We start from the raw sequence: 17,471 nt of genomic DNA, 5'->3' as shown, positions 1-17,471 counted from the left end.
GAGCTGCGTTCCCACCAGCCAATTTGCAAGCTGAGCTTTTGTGGCCGATCTCTGAAAGATTTTATGGAGGCTATTGACCAGATTTTTTGCTCACGCTAGGCCGAGTTTAGACCGAGAGTGGGCGATTTTGCCAAATTTTAATTGCAGGGTCAGATAACTTTATCTGATATATTTTTAGTGAGTCATGCTTTGCATTTGTTCACTGTTTTCTACAATGTTTCATGTGAACGTTTTACCATATTTACTAATTATTTTGCACTCCCTAGCTCATCACTAGTAATGCATAACTATAGGGAGACCGATCTTTTGCTAACATAACATACTTGAACTATTATAGCAACGGTGTAATAATTGAAGCAGATACTTCAAAAATGACGATGTGTGACTCACTGTGAAAGGTGTTTCATTGGCTACTCAAATTGCAAATCTGCCATCATCGGGTACCGCCCGATGAAATCTCTGGACGAAATCTGTCTAGGGCTAGTTTGCTCTGTTCACGTGATGCGATTCTCGTCAGTGGAATAATTGGCCTGAAATCGGCTGATGCATGATCAGTAAATTTTGATCACTTACCGTAAAACAAAATGGACACGTAAGGACAATAGACATGGTTTTATTGAATTCGTGAAGTATATTTGTGAAAATATTTAGACGAATGAGGTTGCATGAAAGTGTAAAAAGAAGCCATCTTGTTCAACTATGTCCCATTTGAGCCGTTTTGAAAATATATTCCAATCTGCGGCGTTTTCGTGATGGCTGCGATTAACTATTCGTTTTTGAGCTTTTAAGAGCTTGTAATCACATTTCCACATATTTGGCACCTACACCACAACAGAGTAAGACATGGTGAATCTGTTGATATCAAATAACTGTAATGTGACTTTTGTTGCAAGTCAACCTTTAACCTTTTGGATGCAATAAATCTGCTAACTTACTTGTTAAAGATCTCTTAATAAATATGCTTTAGGAAACTTAGAAATATCTCTACCGGTTGATATCTATGGCTTGCAATTGGCCTGCTATGATATTATAGCCTGTGTCCTTTTTTCCCGTTTGTTGGCACTTTCAATTTTTAATTCATTCTAAATTTGAAGACCTTTTTATTTCATATCAATATTTACTAATGTTGCATAAAAGCTCATTGCACTCATTGATATGTTTGCTACAGTTTGCAGCCAAAATTAGCTTTTTATACGCAATAGAAGAGGAGTTATGAGCGTCAATCAATTGCATTATTCCCATGATTACTACAATGATACTATCAAATAATATGCTCTAAATCTGCAAATTTATAAGTTATATAATGATAATATACCAAATGCTACAAATATTTATTCATGACCATGTGACAAATGAACTATACTTATATTACATGCGGACACAAAAATTAACATTTTTAAAATAAAAATATTTGCATCGTTTGCTCGGATAGCTGCGTTCTGATTGTTGCTTTCGATGGAACGAACATCTTCTGGTTGTCCCCACCTTCCACAATATTTTTCTGACCTCAACTCTTTTTCTGCACTTCTGAACTAGGCAGAACTGAACTTCTGAACTTCTTTTTTTGGCAGAGCAAAACTTTTACGTGTTGTATATAGCACAAACGCAACGCATAAAAGTTTTGTTGAGTAAGCGTAACCTTTGGCCCAAACTTAAAACTTGCAAACCATTTTTTATATATGCACATCGGAAAATCAAGACCGCTTTAAACAAGGAACTACTATTAGCCGGAGACCGTTTGTAATTATTTCTATGCTGTTGCTTTCAAAGTTCATCTACCATCTTAAATTTAAATCGTCTTTTATATATTTAGGCTACTTTGAAATAGAAAGGCCGTGTTAAACAAGAAATCACTATCAGTCTGAGACCATTGGTGATTATTTCTTTGATGTTGCTTTCAAAGTTTTAACGAAAAAAGCGAGAAGCTTTGGAGTTGAACAACGAGAGAGTTGATTGTTATTAATGTAAGCGATTCATTATTAATACGATTTTGTGAACACTTTTCTACTGATCACTTGATATTATGCGATCATAAAGATAAAAAATTATCAAAGTGGCGGTCAAATAGGGGTTGCATTCAAATAGAGGTTGCATAAAATTAAATGTTTATGGTAATTAATTTTTGTGAAATGCAGTTAAATTGACTTTTAGTATAATGGACTTTAGTTTGACCTCGGTTAATTCTTCTAGATTATGGTCAAACAATACCCTGTGTAATGTGGGTATAAAACTTTGTGCATCAAAATAGGGAGAATCCTGTGATGTCAACATGGAGCAATTGAAGACAAGTTTTTTATCGTTAAATTCCTAGTCATCTTGTAGTTATATACTAGCTGTGCTAGCCGGCTTTGCCCACCGGCTAGCATCTTCTCATTATAAACAATGAGAAGTAATGAGAGTTGTCTGCCACTTGCTATTAGCCTGGCAGATTGCCAATGGAAAATTTTAGGAAGCTAACTAATAACAATCACTTACTTATGCCATCCCTCTGCGTGGTATGCAAAGCCATTGGGTGTGGGCTCGCATATACCTACATGTACATATATCGGCAGGCTATCAACTCATTCTCTGTGGCCTACTGGGTAGGGCGTTAGACCGGTGAAAGGCGGGGTTTGAGTTCAAGTCTTCTTCGGTACGGATTATTTATTCCGAGGTATTAATAGCTAAAGCTGGAATACATACGAACATGCTTTGAGAAATATGTATTTAGATTTGATTTACATTTTTCGACTCTCATTAAAACTCTGTCATCGCTTAATACGACGAATAAAATTGTTTTTGTTATTTATAGTTAGTATTCACCTCCCATTTCGAAACTAGTAATGTACATTTAGTTAGCGTGACTCGTCAATGTTAAGATTGTCAAACACAGTTGTGCTATATGGGGTTTGCCTGCTCTCTTTTGCATACACTGTCGAATAACAAATTCTCAAATTCACTCTATTCAAATTAGAAGACAACTCCTATCTTTATATCTTTTTGTAATAAATAAGTTGAGCCATGGAATTTTTTTAGTTTGATCCATTTTGTTCCGAAAAGAAAAATCTGTACAGATTTTAATTGATCGTTTAGTCATCCCAGCTTGATATGAATGCATTTTATAGACTATGTGGTGCTTTTGAAACGATTTCATTTTTCTCAACGCAAAAAAAATGCTCACGAACAGCATTAATAAGAACCGTGCCGTGTAGTAGACCGAGTGCATCGTGCTATATATATATATATATATATATATATATATATATATATATATAGCACTTGTCAATGACCGAGCGCATCGTGCTATATATATATATAGCACAATGCGCTTGGTCTACTACATGACACGGTCCTTATCAATGCTGTTCTTGAGCATTTTTCTTGCGTTTAGAAAAATGAAATTGTTTCAATATACATATATATTGAATGTACATATATAATATACATATATATATATATGTATATATATACACATTTGAACTGGGAACTCAATTATTATTTTGGCAGAGTGAATTGCAGAACCGTCTATCATGATGCACGATCAGCTTTAGCTTTGCTGCATAGTCGTTATAGTAGTATAACACGATCAGCATTTCTATAAAGCATATAAAGTTTTGCACAACCATTGCAAGAAACATTCTGAGTGCAACAATAATAAAAAACATTGGGGCCTGATTTGACTGAATCTGTCATTCAATTGTACGCCTCTGCGCATTAAAGTGAGCGGCCTTCATAACAGAAATCTTAGATTTTTAGTTGCTATTGGTTTCTTTGGTTAGCCAATACCACCAACAATATTTTTATCATTGTAATATATTTCATCATTTGCGCAATGTTCCAAATTTAGAAAATTTACATCAATAAAGATATGTACTTGTTTTTCTAAAAACCACAAGTAAATGTAAACCAGACCTGGTGTGAAAAATTTTTATCCATACTTCCATTCCATTCTTTGTGCACTATTGATATGCACCTTGCTCAAGCTAGTACTATACGAATGCAGCATTTGGTGTATTCTTAGGGTAACAACTATATAAAGTTTTCACTAAGGACTCAGCATGATTCTAGGGATGGTCATAGCACGCTATTGATTGTTCACTTCTCATCTAAACCTTTTGTCTCAGGAGGCAATTATGAAGCTGAAGGTTAACTTGAATGTCTCACAGAGAAGTGCCATAGAAGGCAAAGTTGATCCCATGCACCAGAGAAACATTTCCATTCTTTACGGGTTTCTTGCAGAGAAATTGGCAGGTATGGCTAGCGTAATAATAAATGTATTTCTAGCGTACACTACACGCTAATAGAATTACTCGGGCCACAACATGTCATTAGGCTCTGCCTGACTCGTAGCGGGATCGATTCCTCTTGCAACTTTAACTGTGAAACCACTTTGGTAACAAGTGGAACTACGAAACATCAAATTTAGCTTGTATGGAGTAGTTGTCCTCTCCGGTTAAATTTGGTATATAAAATTTCCTCTCGAAATATATAAATGTTCTCTCGGTATTTAAATTTGGTATATATGTAGTCAGTGTAAAGTTCAGCAAGTAATGCATAAATTGTATGCTTTTGATATAAAACAGAATGACAGCAATGTGAGGTTTATGTGGCGCACTTTAAAAGTCAGACCAATAAAAGGTCTAGTTTTTGACCTCGTCACAGCTAAAATGGATGGAAATGATTGCCTTCATCTACTACTTGCAAAAAGTGGTCAGTTTTAAGTTTTGTGTTCGTTCGACAGTCAGAGAGATGTTAAAACAATAATTTGGTTATAGTTTTTCATGATGGTTTGCTATATTGTAGGTGCCACAAGTGTAGCACTGCTGACAGACAATGTTCTTGGATATCTCTTGGAAAATTTAGTAAGTTACATTTTACACTCCGGTAGTTTATTTCAGTTTTGCATTTTCAGTTTTTAATTTTCATCCCTTTTGGTACGGTATGGGAAGTGCTGATCATCCCTTTTGGTACGGTATGGGAAGTGCTGATCATCCCTTTTGATACGGTATGGTAAGTGCTCACCATCCCTTTTGATACGATATGGGAAGTACTGACCATCCCTTTTGATACGATATGGTAAGTGCTGACCATCCCTTTTGATACGGTATGGTAAGTGCTGACCATCCCTTTTGATACGGTATGGTAAGTGCTGACCATCCCTTTTGATACGGTATGGTAAGTGCTGACCATCCCTTTTGATACGGTATGGTAAGTGCTGACCATCCCTTTTGATACGGTATGGGAAGTGCTGACCATCCCTTTTGATACGGTATGGTAAGTGCTGACCATCCCTTTTGATACGGTATGGTAAGTGCTGACCATCCCTTTTGATACGGTATGGTAAGTGCTGACCATCCCTTTTGATACGCTATGGTAAGTGCTGATCATCCCTTTTGATACGATATGGGAAGTGCTGACCATCCCTTTTGATACGGTATGGTAAGTGCTGACCATCCCTTTTGATACGCTATGGTAAGTGCTGACCATCCCTTTTGATACGGTATGGTAAGTGCTGACCATCCCTTTTGATACGGTATGGTAAGTGCTGACCATCCCTTTTGATACGGTATGGTAAGTGCTGGCCATCCCTTTTGATACGGTATGGTAAGTGCTGACCATCCCTTTTGATACGGTATGGTAAGTGCTGACCATCCCTTTTGATACGGTATGGTAAGTGCTGACCATCCCTTTTGATACGGTATGGTAAGTGCTGACCATCCCTTTTGATACGGTATGGTAAGTGCTGACCATCCCTTTTGATACGGTATGGTAAGTGCTGGCCATCCCTTTTGATACGGTATGGGAAGTGCTGACCATCCCTTTTGATACGGTATGGTAAGTGCTGACCATCCCTTTTGATACGCTATGGTAAGTGCTGATCATCCCTTTTGATACGATATGGGAAGTGCTGACCATCCCTTTTGATACGGTATGGTAAGTGCTGACCATCCCTTTTGATACGGTATGGGAAGTGCTGACCATCCCTTTTGATACGATATGGGAAGGGCTGACCATCCCATGTCTAGAGTTTCACTAATCATTGCACATTTGTAAATCAGTACATATGTACTCAGTTCTCCTTCACATAGTTGGATTCTACTGTGTTGAATAATATTAACCAGTTTAGTTCTTCAAGACTTCCTTGTTTTTTTCTAAATCATTGCTAACTTCATCTTGATAGTGATCTTTGCCTCAACATCACATGTTTCCTGTGTCGCTATCGCTGTACCTCAATTTGCCTGTTTTTAGAATGAAAGCCATGTGATAGTAAGAACCTCCTTTTATTGATTATCACATTAGTTAGTTTGTTACATATAATTCAGGTTTTTACATTTACTTTGTAGTTTTATATACTGCATTTGTTTTAAAATCGTTTATACCTACAGGAAGTAGTTATCTCTAAGTTTTGTCGGTTCTGGAATTTATTATACAACATGCAATGTATTCAAATAAGATCCTTTGTTCCAACATATGATGGTATGTCAAGTTTTAACAGTACATTGTATAACTAACTGTTGTGGAGGACTTTGTTTAGCCATATGAGGAGTTGTTTTCTCGTTTTCAATTTCTGTTCTCCCAAGTATTGATGTGAAATTTTTGTTATACCTACTCATATATTTTTTACTGTTTATGTTGTTATGTCTGTGTTATTTAATTAAGAAGAGGTTTCTAGTTAGTCGGTGTACAGTGGTATATATATATATATATATATATATATATATATATATATATATATATATGCATATACATGTATGTATACGCATGTATATGCACATCTATACACATGCATGTATATGCATATATATATATATCGCTGTATATGTATGTATATATACCGCTGTATATGTATGTATATATATATACATATATATTTGCCTGTATGTGTGCTCGCTACCCAATTCTACATAGCATATCTAATACACTTTCCAATTGTGATTAATTATTGTTATATGCGTTACAGGAAATTGACAAAGAACCATATGTGATACTCCACGCGATAGTAGCATTAGAGAAGTTTGCTCTTACGAGTAAGTATAGGGTCTCGTTCTCATGTCTTGTTTATGCCTATATTGGCTCCATAGCTCTTACCTTCACCAGTTATCAACAAACTGTCTTTTTAACATTAGGAATTCTATTCTCGATGCTTTAAACAACAGAAATTATTTTATAGCCGGACTCTATAACCTGAAAGTGCCTTTTACTTGTAATACAATTTCATTTGCATACAAGCTCACCTTAAAGAACCCTGACATTTGATATTTGCTGTAATAGCTAAGATTCTATGGTCTGATAACAAGTTGGAGGGTTTCTTGCAGACTCCTAAGCTTTACTTTAATAAGAGCTGTGCATGTCTATCTGAACCCATGCTAAGAGCGTTGAAAAAATGCCTCACACGGAATGGAACCCAGATAGCTGGATTCGAAGCCAAGTACGCTAGCACTGCACTGCTCCATCAGGGTTGGCAAAATCCACAGTTTTTGCCAACACCGATTTCATAAAAAACCCGATTAAACCAGCTTTTTTGGTTTAAACCGGTTTTTATGGTTTATATAATTTGACCAAGGTTTTTTGGTTTTTTGCAATTTCAACTCTAATTAACATCACTTACTATAGCTGCATGATTGAGTATTGAACATACATATGTGGAATCATCTGTTAAAGATGGTACTGTGGGAGCTGTTAAGAGGAGAGAAAACATGGAAATTTCAGAATGAATCTTTAATCAAACATGAATGAAAAAATACAGAGAAGAAATCTCATTACATAAAGTGAATATATTACATACAGCTCCATGTATAAGTAGTAATTTTAATCCCAATGATTAATTGTGGGGTAGAGAAAAGCAGAGCATAATGATCAACAATTGCTAAAATTGCAGCAAAAAATTTGTAAATCTGTAAGGGTAGTAGTAGACACAATATGTGACTGATTGTGTACTTAGGTATTGGTCATACAATAAATAAATACACGTTTCCCAGCTATCTTTGTGCCCAAGGTATTTCTGACTTTTGAATGGACAAATTAATATGTTGAGAGTATCTGCTCAATGCTAGCACTAGAGTTGATTGTTAGCAGAGTTTCTATCATGTCCAATACTGGGGCTGGCAGTTGGCGAATTGATGTTCACCACGCGAGTGGTGCTACAGATTCCACAGTCTGTGAGGCAAAACGGAATGGAATCCATTTCATTCTGATATTCAAGTACGCTGGATACACAAGTGGAAAAATCATGACTGCATAGATCAAGTGCTGAGTTGAGCTCTGATCGTGAGAGTCGGGCCCCTCTGTATTTCGGTGTTAATAGGTTAGCAAGGTAGTGGTACGCTGTGAGATTTGCGTTCTTGAAGTGGGCAGTCTCAGTGCTTGATAATTCAAACAAACTTCGATTTCCAGATCTTTCCAAATTCCGACTGCATCACCTGTTGTGCAAGTAGCCATCTGCATCCTGTCCAGCATTGTTGCAATAGGCTGCATCTTAGCTAAGTAACTTTTGGGGTTTCTTTTAAGGCTTAGATCGCTCACCTTATTGACCATATCTTTATTTAGCTCTGAACGATGGTTCTCACAAACATTTAGGAGTATATGCCAGTTATTTAGATACGCTTTTAGGGTGTCAGCCAAGCTGTTCCATCTTACTTCAATCCGGTATAGACTGGTATTTGCCACCACCAGCTTTATACTAAGCAGAAGACAGCTGAATATTCCGGAAGTACTTCACTATTTTCGTTACATGCTTTTGCACTACTTACATCTCTAAATCCTTGACTAGTAGATTGAGAATGCGGGCTCCACAACCATATGTTATTGGTGGAGATGTTGACTAATCATCTTGTAGTTGTCTCCTCATGGCAGCCGTATTGGCAGCATTATCAGTAACAAATGACTTGACTTTGCAATTGAATTGTCTTTTAGTTTTAGCTAGTGTTCTGGGCAAGTTCATGGGGGTAATTGGCATTGCGGGCTTTTCCAGATGTATTGCTGTGTCAGTCAAATAAGTTTTTCCAGCTGAGTTTTTTGACACACATAAAATTGGCTCACTGTGCATGTTCGACTATCCATTTAGAGACATATTCACAGCTTGGTCAGCTAGCTGCTCTTTGCACTCATTCTCCATCTCCGCATGTACTTCATCTAACAGTCTACCTATTTCTTTACGTGTACGAAGGGTGTAACCTGGTCGAGCTAGATTCATAAAGTGTTGACATGTTGGATGCTCCATTGCACGGAATGAGCTGTTTGTAGCATAGATGAATTTAGCGAGCTAAAGCAAAAATGATATCAACTGATTGAATATTTTAACACATTCACTACTCATAAAATTATTTTGCCTACAAAACAAATATACATGTACATATCAATTCATCATTCTACATTTCACAACCTTTCTGGGCTAGCTTGAGATTAAGAGAACATTCAATCACTATTATCTGCTAGTTATATGCAACAAAAATAGAAAATAGGTAACTGGTAAAAATCAAATTAATGATATAACTGTAGACATTACCGCTTTGTCAAAAATCTCTTTCTCATTCTTGGTAGTCTTGTAAATACATTAATATATAGGTATTATGCGCTGTCTCTTCTTACTTGCATTTGGTTCTGGTGTAACACTATGTTTCCATGACTCGCATAATCCGCATGTTTCACATAATTCAACGATCCGCAAGTTGAGTTACTTAGCAATCGAGCGTTTCAACACCTGGCGATGCATGCGGATTTAACACCAGTACTTGACCCCATAGGTCAAGTATTAGCCTAATTAATGACTCTATAAATAGCTGAGCAGTCTTGTCACGCTTAGCTTAGCAGCGATCGTTCGGAACATTGGGGCATTGAGACTGCTGAAATCGAAATAAAAACGACTGAAGCGTGGAAATGTTTTTAATATAATAGCCAACGATATTCTAATGCATGCGCATTAATCGCAAGTGCCGTTTCCATGATTCGCAAGCACTATGGATTCGATAAAGTTTTGCGCATAGATATATATACCTAGATTGGCCAATAATAGCTAGTCCCATTGGTGGCCTTGTCAGACTTAAATGCCATGACGCAACGTCACTGTATTGTACCTTACGCTTGACTGACCGCAAGATTCATCATTAGTTTACAATGGCTGAAGCTGAGAAGAGTGTGTCAGCTGCTACTAAGGTGAGTTTTTTACTACTTTTAATATCAAAGATAGGCTTGGAACTCCTAAATATCAGCTGTAAGGCTTTATAGTAAAAACTAGAACAGTTTTCATGCCAATAGTGGACATATTTTCCCCATATTTGACACTTTGAAAAAATTATTGAAGACAATCAAATCAGCAGACATCATTGTTTGTCAAGTTACTATCAACTTCTACTTGTTTGATTCATTAACTGATTGACTCTCTCTTGGAAGGTTTCCTTAACTTTGCCCAAGGAGCTGCATGTGTAATACTGCTACTTTGTGATGCTTGAGTCATTAATTTGGATACCATCTTGCTATAAATCACTAAGTCAGAATGGAATTCATATTCATTGCTATTTTGGCAGCGATCTCACCATTATTCATCAAGCTCACAGTCATCTGAGAGGACTAGTAAGAATTGCTGCGTTGCTTTTGGATGTTCCAATTATCCAAGAAAATGCCCAGAGAAAAGCTTCCACAAGTAGGACAATATAACAGACATTCACCCTGCTAATCGTTGGGAGAATTCATGAACATACTACATGAGCATGGCTTGGAGCATGGTTATCTTTGGCTATAATCAGGCTTAAAAGTTTCCATTATTTGACACGGTTAATGCTACACTTCTCAAAGGCAAAAAGTCAATAATCCAATGAGCAAAAAACACCACTAATTGTGTGTATCTTTTATTACTTGTTAAGTTTTCCTACTGCTGCTGATCGCAAGGATGCCTGGATTAAAGCAGTGAGACGAGAACAGTGGACCCCAAGTAAATCTTCTGTACTTTGTTCAGACCACTTCACTAGTGACAGCTACCAAGTATCACCTGGTATTGGGAAAAAAGCTAGATTGAAGGCCAATACCATACCAACATTAGAGTTTGTCTTTTAAGACATTGATAAAATTCAAATTTATCAAAGACAACTGTTGTAATGAAGGATAACTTATATCTCCCTCTCTCGCAAATGCTAGCATTAGCTGCTATTGTATGTATTTAATTTTACATTTTAAATAATCACATTTCCTTGTATTATTTTTTGATTGTTGCTTTTTGAAAGCATGTGGTAAATTATGACAATAACCAACATCTTCTTTCTGTTACAATATCTTGTTTTGAGTGTTTCATTTGCATTTTTAGAGTATGGAAACCAAGCAATATATATTTAATTGTTCGATATATAAATAAATTGCACCAACATGCGAGTATATTAACATACGAGCTCAGTCTCGGAACGCATTAAGCTCGTAAGTTGAAGTATGACTGTATAAGTTTTTAGCTTTTAAGAGCTTGTAATCACCTTCTCATATATTTCACACCTACAACAAAACAGAGTAAGGCATGGTGAATCTTATGACACCAAATAACTGCAATGTGAATTTTGTTGCAAGTCAACCTTTAACTTGCTTATGCATATTGTACAAATAACTTGGTATTGTCCTTTCGTGACTGGCTTCTTAGTGGTGGCAATTAGTGCTAGCCTGGCAAAGTTTTTCATCAATCCAGCGCTACTAAGCAACACTCTTGTCGCTTTCTCGCTGTGGTTGCAAACCTCAATCACCACAGGCGAAGACAAAGTCAAGCCACCCTGATTCTTAACTGTAATTAGGGAATTCGTTGCTTGTTTTACATCAACGTTGGTAACATCCACGATGCTAGTGATACAATCATTACACTTCAGCTTTGGTGACCTAGCCAGCTGTAAAATCATCATTCTGTCTCATTTTTGACTTCAGACATACTTGCATACTCATCATATTTAGTCATGTTTAGTTCAGCATATTAGTCTATTTACCTAGCCAAGGTCTGGCTCTTTGAGTGGGTGGGCTATTTCCCCTCCCCTCTCCATTCCCCTTCTCTCTTTTCCTTCTCCCTTCTAACTTATTCTTTGGAGAAAGGGAAAAGAGAGAATGGGGATAAGAGAGGGTTGCAAATAAAGCCATGATGGCTCATGATTTGTGTGCAACAGTTCATAGCTTTTATAGTTTTAATCTATGGTGGTTATCAGATATTATCACAGAATTGCTTTAGTTTACTGGATTATGTATACAAGAAGGTTTTTATGTGAAAATAAATGTAATTTTGTTACCTTCTTCCCATTAGATTCATTGTAAACAGCAGTGCAGTCAAGCGTGAGGTACAATACAGTGACGTTGCGTCGTGCTATTTAGGTCTGACAGGCTTTTTCCCTATTGGCCAATCTAGGTATATATATCTATGGTTTTGCGGATCGCAAAACTCGCTTAGCTTGCGAATTTATGCGGATAGCTTGCGGATTTATGCCGTTTCCATGACGCGGATAACTTGCGGATTGGCTCTAATTTGCGAATTGTGCGGGTCATGGAAACGCAGTGAAACAGCAGTAGCACTGCTCACACTGGCACAGGGTTGATGAGTTACTGTTGTACCAGATGCATTGCTAATGTTTGAAGCAGTGGCGGATGACTCAATTTTTATCACCGAAATACTAACATTACTGTATGAATTGGTGCTGTCAGCTTGACATTTTGCTACATGTGCTTTAAGCCTATCCGCGTGACCTTGCATTGCAACAGCACACTTATTACATTTTGCCTTAAAACCTTTGCCTTCTGCGGTGCGAGTGAAAAACTGCCAAACGGGATCCTGTTTGCAAGGCATGTTGGAAGTTCAAAGCTCAACATTATCTTTTTGAAACACAAAAGACTTGATAAACTGAATTCTAACAATCCAACTACTTTGGCTTGTGCCCATTAAATTAAATATCAGTTTGCAAACCAAAGTTATTGCCCCAAAAGGATTTCATTGTTTTAATTTCTAATTATAAGCAATCCTCTCTCGCTAGCAAGAAGTGAGAAAGGTTTTATTCATCATGAGAGACGATGATGGGATTAATATATTTCACATGGTTTTTATATTTCATCAGTGAAGAGACCATCGTACCACTTGATAAAAGCAATTAGAAACGAAATTCACTAATTCATTGCTGTGCTAGGATTTCATGTAGTCGCAACTTGAGCTCTACCACCACCTTACTACTGTGCTAAATGAACTTCCACAGCTAATAATTACACAGAATTGCATTTCTACCACACAAGAACCACTAAGAGCTTCAAATATGTTTTTCACAAAAAATAATGAAGAAACCGGTTTTTCCGGCTGGTGTTAACCATGCGGTTTAAACCAGCCGAAAAAACTGGGTTTTAGACCCAGTTTTAAATGTTTTGTGGTTTAAACCAAGCCAACCCTGCGCTCCATCACCTTGATGCGCCATAGAATAACTATGCATATAACTGCTAGCGTACTTGTCTTCACCATGATAAAAGACATGTCTATGAAGCCACACGAAGACCGTTTCGAAAACAGATTGCACCGAGTTGAACCTGGATACATATTCAGATTCATAGTCGAGTGCAACCATCTGGGCTTTGCACGTCTATAAATAATTGTTCGCATATCTATAACACATGACGATCAATCACGGGCACAGGGCTGCTAGCGCGCTAGTATTATATAAGCTGTAGAGGTGGCTGTTTGCATTTCATAAAAAAGTTTTGTGAGGTTCATCGATCAGCTAAAGCAATTTTTTTCACGTTGCTATTGCTCATTCAATCTTGTTTTGCTTTTAGGTGAGAACAAAAACAAAATTCTTACCCGATTAAATAATTCGGAGAACAACTGTCTGGTGCGACTAGAGGAATGGAGAAATTGTACTTCTAACAAAATGCAACGGGAAGTTGGGTTCTGTGCGGAGTGGACCTTGGACAATCTATGTGAGTTGTTATATTAATAGGTATCAGGTGTGAATCTGTTGTGATTTGTGGCTGCCGACATCCATTTACACGTTTATAACGGTTCGTTTTATGCTTTTTGCGAGTTTTCTGTATTTTTGTAGGTTATTTTTATATTTAGAGCTTTCATCGGGCTTGTTGGATGTTCTAGGTTATATTTATGGTTTGCAGTTGTGCCAACAGATCGAACTTTTAGATATGAATTGGCTAGCAATGATAATCTTCATGCCATGTTGAACAGTAACGACACCAGTGAATACTTAAAGATCTCTACAAATGGCCTTGAGGTTGGTGCACTGAGCTCTTCTAGATCAGTCGCTTGGCGTCGCTTTGTTTTCATATCTTCCTGTTGTTTAGTCAATGCTTTTTTCATGAGAATATAGCATTGTTTACATATACGTTTCATCATTTAGGTTCCATGAGATGAAGGAACTGTGAGGCTGTGTCTAACCAATACCATTAGTTTTCAGAAAAAACGTTGGTCTAAGCATAGCATATTTTAATATCAATTTTAATGTTGCGAAGCTCTACTTAACCCATGAGAAAAATTGATTAGTAATGATATAAATTGTTTTCATATCGTTCCCCTGATGTAATTATTGGTTCTTCGATCAGTGAGTGTTCACCAACATGACCTCTAACCCCAAGCGAAGTAAAGATCGATTGATAAATCCATTTTCATAGAAACTTAGTGAATGTTGAATCTATATTTACTATAAATACAGTTAAACCTTATGTTGCCTTCTACGCACGAAGTTTCCGACGTGCTACGTGAAATTGAAGAAATATTTGACTCCACATATGAAGTAGTTTCGAACATGCTAGGCCTGAATTTCTTAATCCTTTGGCTGGGTAAAAGCCCTGCACAAATACCCAAAATCGTGTAATATATTTTTGAAAATAAATTATAATCGGTATTCTATGAACATACAAACTAAAATTTATTTCTACTAACAAGATTTTTTGTACATAAATATTCATTTACATGTGTTCTACTACAAAAAAGCTACGATTATGTACAATCGTCTATTTATAAAATGCTTGGAAGCATTTTTTTGGAAGAGCCCAATGCCAGTAGCATCATCATCGTGCGAGCTACCAAAAAGATCACTTTTCTCTGTATATTCATAGTTTTCAGAATTTACATCACTACCATCATCTGGATTACTATCATACTGATCTGACAAAAAATCACTAAGGATCGCGGAATCAAATAAATTTTCATTTTTTTTGTTTTGAACGCCAAGTTGCACGTTGACTGGTCTTTCTAACATCATTTGTTCAAAAGAGTCGCCATTTCTTTAGCTTTTAGCACAAAAACGTCTCTCAGATGTTTCATATTGTAATTCATCGACTAACATCTTGTCGATAATATTTAAGATTTACTAGCGTTTATATCCTTCGTTTATTGTTACTAGGCGACAGCTTTATAAACGTCTGCCGAAAGCGACAGAAAAGTCGTTTCCCCACGGAACCGATAAACGACATTTTGGGAGTTTCCCCAGCCAAAGGGTTGAAATATTAGTATTTTGTAAGTAAAAGTAAAATATCTGGTCAAAATTAAAAATAATATTTAAATTACTGAAAAAATATATAAATTAATTTAATTTAAACTATCTCTAATGTAAGTTATGCCACATACATATATTTTATCACTATTTTATCCACAATCCAACTTATGCATGCTCCTTACATTCACCTGTCCCTTACATTCGTCTGCCCTTTACATTCGTCTGCCCTTTACATTCGTCTGCCCCTTACATTCGCCTGCCCCTTACATTCACCTACCCTTTACATTTGTTTGCCCCTTACATTCGCCTGCCCCTTACATTCGCCTGCCCCTTACATTCACCTGTTCCTTACATTCACTTGTCCTTTACATTTACCTGCCCCTTACATTCACCTGCCCCTTACATTCACCTGCCCCTTACATTCACCTGCCCCTTACATTCACCTGCCCCTTACATTCACCTGCCCTTTAAATTCACCTGCCCTTTACATTCACCTGCTCTTTACATTCACCTGCCCTTTACATTCACCTGCCCTTTACATTCACCTGCCCTTTACATTCACCTTCCCTTTACATTCATCTGCCCCTTACATTCTCCTGTCTCTTACATTCGCCTGCCCTTTACATTCACCTGTCCCTTACATTCTCCTGTCTCTTACATTCGCCTGCCCCTTACATTCGCCTGCCCCTTACATTCACCTGCCCCTTACATTCACTTGTCCTTTACATTTACCTGCCCCTTACATTCACCTGCCCTTTACATTCACCTGCCCTTTACATTCACCTGCCCTTTACATTCACCTGCCCTTTGCATTCACCTGCCCCTTACATTCACCTGCCTCTTACATTCTCCTGTCTCTTACATTCGCCTGCCTTTTACATTCACCTGCCCCTTACATTTGCCTGCCCCTTACATTTACCTGCCCCTTACATTCACCTGCCCCTTACATTCACCTGCCCCTTACATTCACTTTTCCTTTACATTTACCTGCCCCTTACATTCACCTGCCCCTTACATTCGCCTGCTTCTTACATTCACCTGCCCTTTACATTCATGTGTTTCTGAGGTTGTCCTGTAGATTCATGTGTTTTAAGGCAAACTAACTGTAAATAACTCATTTACTCATTATTTTAATACTCTAGTTTTTTATGTATAATATTTTAGGTTTTTCCAAATATTTTTTACATAGTTTTATATGTGTTTGTTTTAATGCTACATTTTTAATGCTACAATGTTTTATGTATATGTACTCACTTAAAGTACTTATAATCAGTTTTTGTGCTCTGAAAGCGTTTCTTAAAAATACGTTGTCTTTAGTAAAAATATTTACACCAACATATGACAGTGTCTTTCACGAAGAAAATATAGGAATAAATTATCCGTGTGTGTTGAGGCTGGACTGTAACTCAAAAGAGTGAGTTAATGTCATTGCTGCCTGAGGAATTAAGGGTCGTCCTTTTTTTATTTGAACCCTGAGGAAAGGAGAAGACAACTAATTATTCATTGTGTAGTCATATTCTATCATTTATATGAGCGCTAGTCTTGAGCAATATTGTAGCTGTTTGGGAATTCAGTGAATTGCAAGTTTTTTCCAAAGCAGAGTTTTTCTGTTTTCTTTGAGGTTATAAATAATTGGCTATATACAAAAAGTAAGATAAATTTCACAAAATCGCATTAATCAAATTGTTTTTTAGTCACTAGGAATTTCAATTGTAGGAGTTTCTCAAGCAGCTTTCAAAAACAAGAGAACGATCTTTGCAGTTTAGTTCAAAATTGGTAATGCCGCTTTTAATGCTTCATTATTCATTTTATTCTTGTTGCTGACTACGTTGCAGGCCCGCAGTGATGTCTTGTCATTTGAGAGTGTTAGATGCACATTTCAAATAGACAGTGGAACGTGGTACTACGAGGTGGAGCTAGTCACCAATGGTGTACTGCAAATTGGTTGGGCTACCAAGTATAGCAAATTCCTTAATTATGTAAGTGCACTTTTTCATCCATTTGTAAAACAACTTTCAGTTCATTTGCCGGCATCCGTTTTTTACAGCTGAGTGT

At 37.0% G+C, this 17,471-nt stretch overlaps 1 protein-coding gene across 1 annotated transcript in view; it reads left to right on the top strand.

Moving 5' to 3' along the window:
- The window catches only part of LOC137389696 (RING finger and SPRY domain-containing protein 1-like), a 36,485-nt gene that overhangs the window by 2,863 nt on the left and 16,151 nt on the right, over positions 1-17,471 (top strand). Inside the window, exons 5-10 of the mRNA XM_068075772.1 lie at positions 4,104-4,230; positions 4,783-4,841; positions 6,941-7,007; positions 13,744-13,887; positions 14,077-14,192; positions 17,252-17,395. Of these exons, the coding sequence (XP_067931873.1) occupies positions 4,104-4,230; positions 4,783-4,841; positions 6,941-7,007; positions 13,744-13,887; positions 14,077-14,192; positions 17,252-17,395 (657 nt within the window). The remainder of the gene's footprint in view (positions 1-4,103; positions 4,231-4,782; positions 4,842-6,940; positions 7,008-13,743; positions 13,888-14,076; positions 14,193-17,251; positions 17,396-17,471) is intronic.

This window comes from Watersipora subatra, chromosome 3 (genome assembly GCF_963576615.1).
Source record: "Watersipora subatra chromosome 3, tzWatSuba1.1, whole genome shotgun sequence".
NCBI lineage: Eukaryota > Metazoa > Bryozoa > Gymnolaemata > Cheilostomatida > Watersiporidae > Watersipora > Watersipora subatra.
This window is presented reverse-complemented; position numbering and strand designations above follow the sequence as displayed.